The following is a 14,699-nucleotide window of genomic DNA, read 5'->3' as shown; positions in this document are numbered from 1 at the left end:
AATCATTTGCTTCATTTGTTGAGCTAACAATAATGAGTTTACAATCAGAAACTAAAAACTGTTCTAATTTTGGAGTTACAGCTATACATTTTGAAGAACTTCTGGTTTATGTATATAAAACATGCTGGTAATTAAATTTTTAAATGTGCATGAACACATAAGTGCCTTTTACAATTCATTATCAGACATCAGGGCATCAGACACATGGGAACACCACCACCTCCAAGTCACTCACCATACTGACTTGGAAATATATCGCCGTTCCTTCACTGTTGCTGGGTCAAAATCGTGGAATTTCCTCCCTAATGGCATTGTGGGTCAACCCACAGCAGGAGGAATGCAGCGATTCAAGAAGGCAGTTCACCACCACCTTTGCAAGGGCAACTAGGGATGGGCAAGAAATGCTGGCCAGCCAGCGACGCCCATATCCCACAAATGAATAGAAAAAAAAATTATCTATGTTTTTCTCTCTCTCTACAGGATGAATGGAGGGATAGTGGTAATATCACTGGACTAGTAATGCAGGCTAATGCTACAGGAACACAAGTTCAAAATCCTGCCATGGCAGATGTGGAATTTAAACTGGATTTAAAGATCTGCAATTGAAATCTAGTCTCAGTAATGGTAACAACAATCAAGTGTTGTAAAAACTCATCTGGGTTCACTAATGTCCTTTAGGACATCTCCCGTTACTATCCTGGTTGGGCCTACATATGACTTCCAGAATGTTTTTCTTTCTTTCTTTCAAAGTTAGCAGACATCTGTGAAATGACTACAAAGCTAGCGGGGTAAACGTTATACTCTAAGACACAATATCATTCTTTGTTCAATTTCCATATACAAAATAGGAACTCCCACTCTCCAGGATGGAAGACGAGAATCAGGCAAGGACACTGCATTTATGAGTATTAAAATCAGGCACAGCAAACTATACTGTCACCTCCAAATAGAAAATAACGTGTTTCTTTTTCTACCTGCATTGTTTATTGAAGGTCCTAGATGACAAAAATGGTGCTGCAGCACTGGAATATATATAGAATCTTTTAAACCAACAGGGAGCTTGTGTCCTGGTTGAAATTGGTGTGCACATGTATAAATTACTTCAAGATATCCACATTTCATCTATTACATTGTAAGCTATTGTCCTGCCATCTCAGTTTTATCTTGCCACCCATTGTAAACAGCACATCCCTGTTCTATATTAGTGTCCTTAAGCACATTTCACTTCAACACTCCTCCAGCCCACAACTACTACTTCAACAATCTACTCATTGCTCCTACCACACTCTCAAATGTGGTTTTACATAGCTAACCAATTAACAGAATTCACCTTTCGGTATTCTGTTTCTAAATGTGCATTATAATTACAGCAGAAAGTAATGGTGCTAACACATTAAATGGAAATATTCAGCTAAGTACATTACAACTTAGACAAATGAATACAGTAGCTGTTGATGCAGACTATTCAATTCAAAAATCTTCACATCTTTACTTATTAATCAGATTAATCTATGACGTGATGGCAAACAATAAAATAGCTTCAAAAGTAAACGTGAGGAATATTTTTATTTCACTAAGCAGCCGAATAGCTACACAGGACAAAGCACTTTACCATTTCATTATAAAATGACAATCTTAAATAAAAAAAATTTCCAAACACAGTGCAGAACAATTATAATAGCCGTGTCATTAATGTATATGCAATCTTGCAACTGACGTGCCACAAAATCCACAAGAAAAAAGTTGCTTTTGTTGCACATTTTTTTTTGTTGTTGAAAAACATAGAAAACAAGGGCTGATCAACATTTTACATTTTCAACCTTCATCACCAGTCTCCAAGTTGCTCCCATTGTCCCTTCTCCCCAAAAGATGATAATTACAAATCAATGAACAGCTTGCTGGCAACTTGTCAAAGTGTCTTTTCCAGCTTGGATGTCGAGGGTGGTGTTACTCATTCACAGGGAACACAACTGTGGCGTTCAATTCAGTCCACAGTTGCTATGCATATATTCCACTGGTTAAAGTCGGATCTTCTGCAACATTTTTCCTTATCCAGAAAACTGAAATAAACTGTAATGTCAAAGTCATGAGAGAATAATTGTGTTTGCATCCACAAAGAGCACTACAATGAACACAGTTGAGTCAGCATCAATCAGGTAAAGAGAGGGGTCATAGAGGACAGGACATTCCACTGCAGATTTTTAAAAAAATATTGTTGAAAAATTCATGTAATAAAAGGCATGGCATTTTATAAAATGGTTACACTAAACTAACACAGATGTGTTTAAAAAGAACTTAATATAAAACAGTTAATGTGGAACATGACAAAATAAATTAAAATCAGCTAACTATCATGAAATAATAGCAAAATATGGTAGGTATCAATTCAGTGAAAACTCTTAATAATCTATTAGAGTTGAATCATTTCAAACTGGGCAGCTCAAACACATCCCCTTCTTTGTGATATGTTTCTTTGATTATACTGGCATGGTATGCTGTGCTGCAGCCTTTTGGTGATACCTGCTTAATGGCATTGCACTTGATTAATTGTATTCACCTAGCTTGAATTGGACTGCAAATTCCTTCTTTAAGGTGGCCTTTCTAAATTGGTATGTTTTGTCCTGGAGCTGATTAAAATGGATTTGGTAGAAATGCTGCAATGAACAAGGTCACGCAACAAGCCAATTAACCACAACAGAAATTTGGCAAATTCAACTTTGTTTGGTTACTGCGAGCTGAAGTTAATGAAAATGTACCAACGAACAACACAGGCCTTATTCTCATAATCTCCATAACACCACTGAATAATTGACATGTTCTTGATCAAATTGCTGGTGAAGTTACAGTCCTACAAAAGAAGGTTTGCCATAACAAATCTTAGCAATTTTTAGAGCTCCAGCTGTCTGTCTGAAGGTATAAACACATAAATATGTACAATCACTTGGTAGTACATAAGTTTAACATTGCTGAATAAAATTGAGAGACATATTGTCAAAGCTTTTTGTTTTGCACTAAGAGGACAGAATCATAAGAATACCAAGTCCCAAAGGGAACAATTTACACTGCATGAAAAGACGATCTTGACCAGTTGGCAAATAATCATCATCCTCTTGTCATACACTGTAATTTGTTTCACCCTTTGCGATTCTGAAGAGTGCAGGACAAAAAGCTTCAATAGCATGTATACATACATTCCATATGGAAATGCAGCTCATTTCTAAATGAGGATATGTCTCTGGCATGTGATACTGTGCTATAAATTTCAAGAAAAGTGAATGGTAAGAAAGGGCTGTTTGATTCGTCACAACTCGCCCACCCTCTTCCCACAACAATAACCAGTGGGATTCTGAAGATTTCCAGTGATTTTATCTCAACAATGCTGCATAATATTCCTTAAATATGGAAAACTCGAAAAGATTCAGGGAATTGAGGTATGCTGTCACAAATATGTAAACAGAAAAAACATATGTTCCCAGCAGGAAAGCTATTCTTGGAAAGAGTGCAGATTGGAGATCTGGCTGCAGTACTGTAGTGCCCATTTCATAATCTACATTCTTTACCAGTGCAGCTCCCTGTTGGAAGTAGAAAATTATTTTCAAAATTTAGAATGAATAACTACAACAAAAACTATTGAGTGGAAAATGCAACATTGGATTTCTGATGCAGTTTCTTTGCTCCTTTATGTGCAAATCCTTGGATTAAAAGTGTGAATGATGTAGCTACTCAAGTTTAAGTAGTTGACATTAACCATAAAAGTACACTGACAAATTTCAACTGTTTTCAAATGCATGTGAACAGTCAGTTTTTAATCAGTGAATACTTATTTGTTTGTATGTAGTTAGACATGAGTGGCTTTCTTCAGAGAGCAGCAATGGCTTTTGCTGCTACCCTGCGCCCTAGAGGGAGACCCAGGTCAGTTATTGCTAGTACTGTTTTTGGCTTGGACATGGCAGGCAGTTTCACCAACTCAGAGACCTGTTTCAGAAAAAAAAAGACAAATTGACGTCAAGGAGACAGCACATTCAAAGTGTAAAAGAATACACTCAACATTTTGAAATACGCAAACACCCAAACTTGATAGGATTAGCTCTAGGCCCAAAACGTCAACCTTCCTGCTCCTCTGATGCTGCTTGGCCTGTCGTGTTCATCCAACTCTACATCTTGTTATCTAGGATTAGCTAATTGTCTTTTTAAGCGCTTGCTCGAGTTTGGAAAATCACAGTTCCAGTAGGTATAGTGCAGTTTGAGAGCTTTTGAAAATCCAAGATTCAGACTCTAAGTTGTCTGATATGGAGTTGAATTCTAAAGAAGTCTGTTTCCATGCTGTATGACTCTATGACTAATTGCATAAATATTCACTACTTTATGCTGCACTAAAATTAAAAGATTGTGTTATACATCATATGCATACAGTAAAGGAATGAAACCTTTTAAGCTCATATCATGACAGATTACCCAAGATTACCATACAGTAAATAATGGTCAACTTTAAATAGGAGAATTTAAACTATTGAAACATCTTATACAACCTCAAGGTCTCCCAAAGTGCTGTAGAACAAATTCTGCAATGGATCATTGTAACAATGTAAAAAAAAATGCACCACCCAATTTGTGCATAGCAAACGCTTCTTAAACAGTATGTGATCTTCCCTCCATCTTAATGTCATAATTGGGAATATTAGCTGATAATTTCCAGAGCACATTGGTTGGTCAGGACACCAGGCAAGGGATCCTACTTTTCTTGTTTTGCAGAATTTGATATATTGAGGGAACAGCTGGGGCTTTGGTTTAGCATCTCATTTGAGAAACAACACCTCCAACAGTGCAGCACTCACACAATACTGCATTGAACCTCAATTAAGTGCTCAAATTTCTGGAATAGGGCTTGAGCCCTGACTTGGAGGGAAGCATGTCAAAACCAAGTCAAGGTCAACACCTTACTGAAGGTATTAATATAAATTTATTCAAAGGAATGTGTCATCACTTGCGAGGCCAACATTTATTGCCCATCTGAATTATCCTGGAGAACATGCCAGTGAACTGTCTTCTTGAACCACTGCAATTCTCGGTGTGTAGGGATACCCACAGTGCTGTTGGAAAGTGAGTTCTAGGATTTTGATCTGGCAACAGTGAAGGAATGGCAATACAACTTCTTATCAGAATGGTGTGCAACTTAGAGGAAGCTTTCAGGGAGTGGTGTTCCAATGTATCTGCTGTCCTTGTCTCTCTAGATGGTTGAGGTCGTGGGTTTGAAAGATGCTGTCGATGCTGCCTTTGTGAATTACTGCAGTGCATCTTGTAGATAACCCACCATTATCATTGTGTGTTGGTGGTGAAGAGTGAATGTTCAAGGTGGTGGATCTGGTGATAATTAAATGGGCTGCTATGTCCTGGATGGCATCAAGCTTCTTGAGTGATGTTGAAGCTGTACCCATCCAGGCAAGTGGAAAACATTCCATCAGACTCCTGATTTGTGCCTAGGAGGTGATGAACTGGTAATGAGGAGGTAGAAGGGGAGTTACTCATTGCAGAATTGCTAGCCTCTAACCTTGCAGCCACAATATGCATGTGGTTGTTCCAGATCAGTTTCTGGTCAATGGTAAGCCTCAGGATGTTGATAATGAGGGTTCAGCAATCGTAATGCTATCTGATGGTCAGATTCTTTCTTGTTGGAGACGGTCATTGTCTGGCACCTGTGTGGCGAGAATGCTACTTGCTGTTTACCAGCCTAGCCTGGATATTGTTGGCTTCGCGCTGCATATGGATATGGACTGCTTCCGGGTTTGAGGAATCATGGATTGTGCTAAACATTATGAAATTATCAGCTATGTCCCCACTTTTGACATTATGATGGCAGGAAGATCACTGATGAAACAGCCGAAGATTGTTGGGAGTGGAAGAAAGTGGAAACATTTATTTTGAAATTCTAATCAAAAAATGGTAAAACAAAACAACACAGCAACACTATTAGCAAGAATAGCAGAACATTTTGAAATCAAACAAAATGACTTAAAAATCAATTGATGGAAAGTTTTTAAAAAAGTCAATCAAAAACTTGCTAAGTCAGCTGAATCAAAAAAATGGGCATTCTGAAATTTTGCAACTTGGCTACAGCTCAACATTCTGTATATGTAGTGAAGAAAATGACAGTTTTCTGCTCTTGGCAAGTATTCTCCTTCCATCCAGTTGAGACCCTGTTGAAGACTTTGACTGATTATATATCACTAAGAATTGTCATTTTGGCATTGAGATGTTTTATTTAAGACTCTGAATAACCTTCATCTTCTTCTGTAACATTAGACATTTTTGTTCCAGGAAGTGGTTGTTGATACGCTGTAGCCCTGAGAACTGCACTGGACTCAGGGTTTGATTTGGTTCACTCAAGTCGGTATTATAAACATTGTACTTCTGGTGATGGTGTGACCATTGCAATGATTTTAGAGGACACATTCCAATACACACTTCTCAAAATCAGGTCAGTGGCTGGCCCCGTTCTCATTTTTCATAGGATGTGGGTGTCACTGGAAATGTTTTTTCTTGCGATTCACAATCCACCTTGAAATGAGTTGCTAACTAGGTAATTTCAGAGGGCAGTTAAGAGTCACCAACATTGCTGTGGTTCTGGGGGTCACATGTAGGCTAGACCAGGGAAGGATAACAGATTTCCTTCTCTGAAGGGGGTTGTAAATCAGATAGATTTTTACAACAATTATGACTCTTGTGGTCATAGTTGCTGTGTCTATTCCAGATTTACTAACTGAATTTAAATCCCATTAACTATGGTGAAATATGAACCAATGCCTTTAGATTATTAGGTCAGCGATATTACTACTATGCCACCATCTGCCCATGACATATTTTGTTTTGGAGATCTTCTTTAGTGTGGAGTCCTTCCCCCAGTCTTGTCCCAGTTTTTCACTAACACCAAATTCCCTCTTTAGTGATTTGTTGAGTTAGCCATTGTTATGACTTTAAGCTTGAAACCAGCTACAAGTTCACTTTTGTTTTGCCAGAGGATTTGTTTCTGCCAAGTGTAATCTGTTTGTGTGGGCATGTCTTCAATTCCAGTCCATTTTATTTTGGCAACAATGACATGCATTCACTATCATTCCATAGTTTGTTCACTTGTGCAACTTACAAGACAAGATAGAAAACAGTAAAAAGCAGCAGGCTTTTTGGTCCTTCAAGCCTGCTCCACCATTCAATGTGATCACGGCCATCATTTAACTCAGTATCCTATTCCCACTTTCTCCCCATCCCCTTTGATCACTTTAGCCCTAAGAACTAGATCTGACTCCTTCTTGAAAGCATGTTTCGCAGTTGAAAAACTGAGTTCAACTTGCAATGTGTGTGTAACATATGTTAACAGTAAAGAAGGTTGACTTGTATGTTAAATATAGGCCACAACCATGATTTGTGGCACCATAAGAAAATCTTATAAAGTAAGTTGATTTATATGCTGTGATCTACAGTATAAATTGTTTCATTATATTCATGAGAATGAGTGGGACTTTGGTGTTGTGTACAACTAGACTATATATTATGCAATTGACTTTTCACACTGATTAAGTCTAAGAAACAATGACGTACTAATACATTCAAAAGATCTTTATCAATCTTTCCATATGACAGGAAGAGGTGGGAAGAGAATTACATATTCAACTGTCCCGGATCTACTCTGTGCTTGAGCAATTCCGGTTGTTCTGAATAATTTATTTTTCGATATCAAGGTTGACAGATGCAGGCAGACAGTTTAGCATGTTGAACGTCTAACCAATTTTGATGGAGTACCTGATAATCCAGTTGAATAGTCAAAGTACTCTAATCTAATCACTGACTTGAAATGTTAACTTTGCTTTCTCGCTACAGATCCTGCCAGACCTGCTGAGTTCCTCCAGCAATTTCTGCTTTCTAAACTACTGTCATTCCAAAATGAAGAAGCTTTGCAAAATTAACTAGTTGCTTCCCTGTTTTTTGATCATTGTATCTATTATTTTACTTCATATTTTCATCACATTTCTCACTCATCAACTGATGTCCAGATTTGACTCACCATGGTAAATGGCATGAACTGGAGAACGCTACCACGGCTCCCCTGGTCCAAACACTCCACACATTCTTCCATGAACCACTGAACAAACTGGGTGTGCGGCCCAGCCACCTTTGAACTCAGAATCGAGGAGATCAACAGGAATAAGTTTGCTGAAAAAGAGATTGACAACATTTGTGGGTTAGTATCCTAACTCAGCTCACCAAGTTGTTAAATGTTTATCTGCACATGCCTTGAAATACTGAGAAAAAAAATCTTTGACTTTATCCTTTTTCGAAGGGAGGTCAATTAGAGATGGGTAGCCTTGAACAGGCATTCATGATGCAAAATTTTGACAAGATATTGGCTTCTATCCCAGGATACAAAATTCGAAGGCTATATATCCTGCTCCACTCATATTAAAAGGTTAATAATCACAGAAACATAAACTTTATATCACAGTCTTGCAAGAAGTTTAACCTTTCGAGCTTTAAATGTTTATTAGGAAAAAGATTAGAAAAACACATCTAACTGTATTCATTTTCTGAAGAAGGGTCCTGACCCGAAATGTCAATTTTCCTGCTCCTCTGATGCTGGCCTGCTGTGTTCTTCCAGCTCCGCACTGTGTTATCTCTGTTTCCAGCATCTGCAGTTCTTACTATCTCTAACTGTATTCAGTGTCCTTATATGAAAATGAGAAATAAATATAACAAATCAGTTTGATTTCAGTTTTACAGAGTTAAAAAATGGTAAAGCTGCATAGTCCTACTGGACCATAGGGCTGCTCTCTCATTAGAGAGAGGTGGTTCAGACTGAGGATCACCACACCTCAGGAAGAGGTAGAGAAGGAGAGTCCTCCATGGTGACCTCACACAGTTTGGGAATTGAACCCACGTTGTTGGTATCACTCTTCACCGAAAACCAGCCATCCAGTTAGTTGAACTAACCAATCCCTTTTCAGAATTCAAGTTATTTCAAGATTGTGTAAGCACATTTATTTTGGTTTATCTTCCGTGAACTCTCTTTCTCCCCCAACCCACTCCACCCATGCACAATACTGGAACTGGCCCGTACTGGGATGCATTTAGCTGATGTCAACTGTCCCCTAGTACTCTATCTGAGCCTTGGTCATTCTATCTGCAAGTTGAGCACTGACTGTCAGTGAGCTATTTAACCGTGTTTCAGAGATAGCAGGAACTGCAGATGCTGGAGAATCTGAGATAACAAGGTGTAGAGCTGGGTGAACACAGCAGGCCAAGCAGCATCAGAGGAGCAGGAAGGCTGACATTTCGGGCCTAGACCCTTCTTCAGAAATGGGGGAGGGGGAGGCGGATAGAAGATGGATAAAGGAGAAGATAGGTGGAGAGGAAACAGACAGGTCAAAGAGGCAGGGGTGGAGCCAGTAAAGGTGAGTGTAGGTGGGGAGTTAGGGAGGGGATAGGTCAGTCCAGGGAGGACGGACAGGTCAAGGGGGCGGGATGAGGCTAGTAGGTGTGAGATGGGGGTGGGACTTGAGGTGGGAGGAGGAGATAGGTGGGAAGGAGGACAGGTTAGGGAGGCGGGGACAAGCTGGGCTGGTTTTGGGAATGCGGTTGGGGGCGGGGAAATTTTGAAGCTTGTGAAGTCCACATTGATACCATTGGGCTGCAGGGTTCCCAAGCAAAATATGAGATGCTGTTCCTGCAACCTTCGGGTGGCATCGTTGTGGCACTGCAGGAGGCCAAGGATGGACATGTCGTCTAAGGAATGGGAGGGGGCGTTGAAATGGTTTGCGACTGGGAGGTGCAGTTGTTTAGTGCGAACCGAGTGTAGGTGTTCTGCAAAGTGGTCCCCGAGCCTCCGCTTGGTTTCCCCGATGTAAAGGAGGCCACATCTGGAACAGCGGATACAGTATACCACATTAGCAGATGTGCAGGTGAACATCTGCTTGATGTGGAAGGTCTTCTTGGGGCCTGGGATGGGAGTGAGGGAGGAGGTGTAGGGGCAGGTGTAGCACTTCCTGCGGTTGCAGGGAAAAGTGCCGGTTGTGGTGGGGCTGGAGGGGAGTGTGGGGTGGACAAGGGAGTCACGGAGACAGTGGTCCCTCTGGAAAGCAGATAAGGGTGGGGAGGGAAAAATGTCTTTGGTAGTGGGGTCGGATTGCAGATGGCGTAAGTGTCGGAGGATAATGTGTTGGATCCAGAGGTTGGTGGGGTGGTATGTGAGGACGAGGGGGATTCTTTTTTGGTTGTTATTGCGGGAAATGCGGGACACACTGTCGAGGGTGTTCTCGACCACCGAGGGGGGGATGTTGTGGTCCTTGAAAAACGAGGTCATCTGAGATGTTCAGGAGTGGAATGCCTCATCCTGGGAGTAGATGAGGCGGAGGCAAAGCAATTGGGAATATGGTATGGCATTTTTGCAGGAAGGTGGGTGGGAGGAGGTGTATTCTAGGTAGCTGTGGGAGTTGGTGGACTTGAAATGGATATCGGTTTCCAGGTGGTTACTAGAGATGGAAACAGAGAGGTCCAGGAAGGAGAGAGGTATCAGAGATGGTCCAGGTGAACTTAAGGTTGGGGTGGAAGGTGTTGGTGAAGTGGATGAACTGTTCGAGCTCCTTGCGGGAGCACAAGGCAGCACCGATACAGTCATCGATGTAATGGAGGAAGAGGTGGGGTTTAGGGCCAGTGTCGCTACGGAAGAGGGACTGTTCCACGTAACCTACAAAGAGGCAGGCATAGCTTGGGCCCATGCGGGTACCCATGGCCACCCGCTTTGTCTGTAGGAAGTGGGAGGAATTGAAGGAGGAATTGAAAGAGAAGTTGTTAAGGGAAGTTGTTAACCTCCTGCAGTGCCACAACAATGCCACCCGAAGGTTGCAGGAACAGCATCTCGTATTTTGCTTGGGAACCCTGCAGCCCAATGGTATCAATGTGGACTTCACAAGCTTCAAAATCTCCCCTTCCCCTACCACATCCCAAAACCAGCCCAGCTTGTCCCCGCCTCCCTAACCTGTCCTTCTTCCCACCTATCCCCTCCTCCCACCTCAAGCCCCACCCCCATCTCCTACTTACTAGCCTCATCCCGCCCCCTTGACCTGTCCGTCCTCCCTGGACTGACTTATCCCCTCCCTACTCCCCACCTACACTCACCTTTACTGGCTCCACCCCCGCCTCTTTGACCTGTCCGTCTCCTCTCCACCTATCTTCTCCTTTATCCATCTTCTATCCGCCTCCCCCTCTCTCCCTATTTATTTCAGAATCCCCTTCCCCTCCCCCATTTCTAAAGAAGGGTCTAGGCCCGAAACGTCAGCTTTCCTGCTCCTCTGATGCTGCTTGGCCTGCTGTGTTCATCCAGCTCTACACCTTGTTATATCACGTATTTAACCATGTTGTGCACCGTAACTATGCTCAGCTCTGTTTTCATTCAACGTTGTGCGGTGGTCATTGGAAAGTGATCACTACATGTTTAATTTCTCTCCTAATTACTGAGGGGCCACAGGGATATCACTTCAATAAAATCCAAGTACTAATCTGAGCTCTCACTTCTCCGCATTTGTAAATATTAAAGATTTTGTGGCACTACTGGAAGAAAAGATGCTCAGAGACTTCCCCAACTCTGGAGACCAACGCTTTCTTGTCAACCAACATCATAGAATAATTTATTTATTGTGGTTTGTGGGGTCTTGCTGTGTAAAAAATTGACTGTAACATGAGCCTAGATAACAACAACACTGCAAAAGTATTTCATTGCTTCTGTGGTGCTTTGGAAGATCTTGAGGGTGTTCCTTCAATAAATCACAAATTGGCACAAAATGCCTCAAATTATTACTTTTCTTTCTCTTAACAAATATGCAGCGAATGAAAATGAGATTTAAGCCGCTGTCACAAACGGAATATGGTCATGCGGAATTTAGCAATAACCACTGAACCAGCTTGTTGCAGTTTGAGTTTATGGAAAAGCTATTACTCTTACACAAACAGGCAATTCCACAGCAAGAGGAAGATGCTTCTTCCTCATCATTTCCACTACCTGAAAGCTGTCGCCAAATACATGATACAAATCTTCCTACTGTCTCAATGGTTGCTCAACTTCCTTTTTTTGCAAGTGAAGTCCTTCCCCTTATGTTGCTTAGATAACTCATACCAGAGACTACTTCAGTATTGAAAAATGCAGGATATTAGTTTCCAAGAAAACCACATTTGAAAACTCAAATTAGCAGCCAATAAATATGTTTAGCAATTATATGACAAGGGAGCAGTAGCAAACAATTCACTAGAAATTTCATGTGGAAAACTAATAAAATATAAAATAGCACAATCGTCAGCTTACACAGAAAGAACTAACAAACCTGTTTTTCTTTAAACAAAACTGACATATTTTGGACATCCTAAAGCACTTTACAAAGAACAAATGTTTCTGCTAAGCTGCTCATGTACACGGGCCGTGCTCAATGTTAAATGTCGCACAAGAAAAATGTAATTCGTAGAATGTATCTTAGATTGAGGAAAAAAAAGGTCGCACATAATTAACTTTTAGAGAAAATATTGAATACAACACAGCTGTTAAATGGCCAGATGCCAGCATAACAACATGACCCAGACTGATTTTAGTAGCCATCCATCACTTACCCAACACCCTGTTCAAGGGGTCTCTCATGTTGACGTTGTGAAGCTGAGAGGCTGACAGTGAGCTGCTCATTGTACGATCACCTAAAAGATAAAATACTTAATAGAAACTAAACAAAAATTTAGTTAAATGGCAGCACAGAAGTGAAAAATCAAAATGAAAACATCATTTCTAGTTTTCGTAAAATGTAAAAGGTTGGATTAGAAATATTGGATTTCAAAAACAATACATAATCTTTTAAAATATGCTGCAAAGCTCGACCATAACTATACCCATGGGATATGAAATGTCAACTCATATCCATATTAGTCACTGTTTCAAATTCTGTAGAAAAATGAAATCTTTCATTGGCTTTTAAAACGCCGAAAAATAACTTTTGTTTTGCTCTAAAATATTTGGATTGAATACAATTGGCATATTGGGAGAAAGTAAACTATTTTCATGATTATTTGTTGCCAGATGTGAAAATCCCAGCTGATGGTAATACTAAACAAAGCACGTCCTAAAGAGAAATTAGGCTTCATAGGCTGTAAGATTTATTATTACTATTTGTTTGCTGTGGTGGTCAGTCACTGAACATATTCACAGGAGGCTGCCATTGTACTTTTAACAAAGGAACATCAAAGTTTATTACACACAAATGGGGGAAGAAAATATCTATTTTACACCATACAAAAACTAGTTGAAATGATCTTATTATATCTTGATCTTATAGACAGTCAAACCTCACTGAAAGCACACCTTGTCGCCACTTTAAAGTTCTGGTTTAATTGACACGGTTGCAATTAGTTTTGGCAATTAGCTTTCTTCTTACTAACATCTACCAGACATGGGCTCCTCGTACTCTTTGCTTCCAGAAACTTTTCTGCTTTGGTATCTTCTAAACCTCTCAGGGCTTTATCCCAGCCTTGTCATTTTTGGACATTGCTAACCTCACAGCACTTTTCCACTCTGATTGAAATGGCATGGCCTTTTAGGATAGATGGAGGAGTGGTTAGCTAGGAACAGGAGAGTAAGCAAAATGGATCATTGTCGGTTAGGCACAATGAGATGAATGCAGTGCCACAGGGATCAGGGCTTGGGCCTCAATTATTTTCAATTTATCCCAAGTACTTGGGTGATGGGACCAAATGCATGGTTGCTAAATTTGCTGATGAAACAAATTTAGATAGGGTAGTAATTAGTGAAGAGTACATAAGAAGTCTACAAAGGGATGTAAATAGCTTAAGGAGTAGGCAATAAACTGGCAGATGCGAGTTTCGTGTTAGAAAATGTGAAGTATTCACTTTAGCAGGAAGAATAGAACAGCAGCATATTATTTAAATGGTCAGAGATTGCAGAACTCAAGAGACATAGAAGGATTTGGGCATCCTGGTAACGGTTATAACAATTGCTTAAGTGCTTAAGAAGATAAATGGCCAGTTGTCATTTACTGCAAGGGAATGTTTTGCTACAGTAGTACAGGGTATTGGTGCAACTACATCTGGAACACTGTGTACTATATTGATCCCCCTAATTAAGAAAGGATACAAAAGTGTCAGAAGCACATCAGAGAAAGTTCAGTTGACCGATTCCCGGGAACAGGGTGTGCTATCTTATGAGGGAAGTTTGAACAAGTTGGGGTTTTGTTCATCGAATTTTGGAAGAATGGAAGTGACCTAATGGAAACATATAAGATCCTGACAGGGCTTGACAGGGTAAATGCTGAAAGGGTGTTTCTTCTTAACTGAAGAACTAGAACTAGAGAATGCAGTTTAAAAAATAAGTAGTCTTCCATTTAAGACAAAATGTGAAGTATGTTTTCTCCCAAAGGATCTTTAGCTTGTGGAATTCCCTACCTCAGAGACTGAATAATGTTTACGGCAGAGACAGACAAACTCTTGATGAGAAAAGGGAGTCAAAAGATGTTTGGGGAGTCAGAATGTGGAATTGGGACCACAATCAGATTAGCCATGATTTTACTGAATGATTTTGGAGGGCTGAAGAACTGAGTAGTGGAGCACGACTGAGAAAATGAATGGTGGAGCAGGGCTGACGGAGAGAATGGTGGAGCAGGGCTGAC

The 14,699-nt window shown here is 40.4% G+C and overlaps 1 protein-coding gene across 3 annotated transcripts in view; it reads right to left on the bottom strand.

Annotated features, from left to right (window-relative positions):
• Window positions 1–1,547: 1,547 nt before the first annotated feature.
• The window catches only part of med24 (mediator complex subunit 24), a 68,432-nt gene continuing 55,280 nt past the window's right edge, over window positions 1,548–14,699 (bottom strand). For 2 of the 3 annotated variants that reach the window (XM_020529944.2, XM_048614613.1), the window contains 3 exons: window positions 12,640–12,720; window positions 8,054–8,202; window positions 1,548–3,975 (listed from right to left, as the gene is read on the bottom strand). In XM_020529944.2, coding sequence (XP_020385533.2) covers window positions 3,859–3,975; window positions 8,054–8,202; window positions 12,640–12,720 — 347 coding nt within the window. In that variant the 3' untranslated portion in view covers window positions 1,548–3,858. The remainder of the gene's footprint in view (window positions 3,976–8,053; window positions 8,203–12,639; window positions 12,721–14,699) is intronic. The other variant, XM_048614614.1, reaches the window with a different exon arrangement.

This window comes from Rhincodon typus, chromosome 30 (genome assembly GCF_021869965.1).
Source record: "Rhincodon typus isolate 14 chromosome 30, sRhiTyp1.1, whole genome shotgun sequence".
Classification (NCBI taxonomy): domain Eukaryota; kingdom Metazoa; phylum Chordata; class Chondrichthyes; order Orectolobiformes; family Rhincodontidae; genus Rhincodon; species Rhincodon typus.
This window is presented reverse-complemented; position numbering and strand designations above follow the sequence as displayed.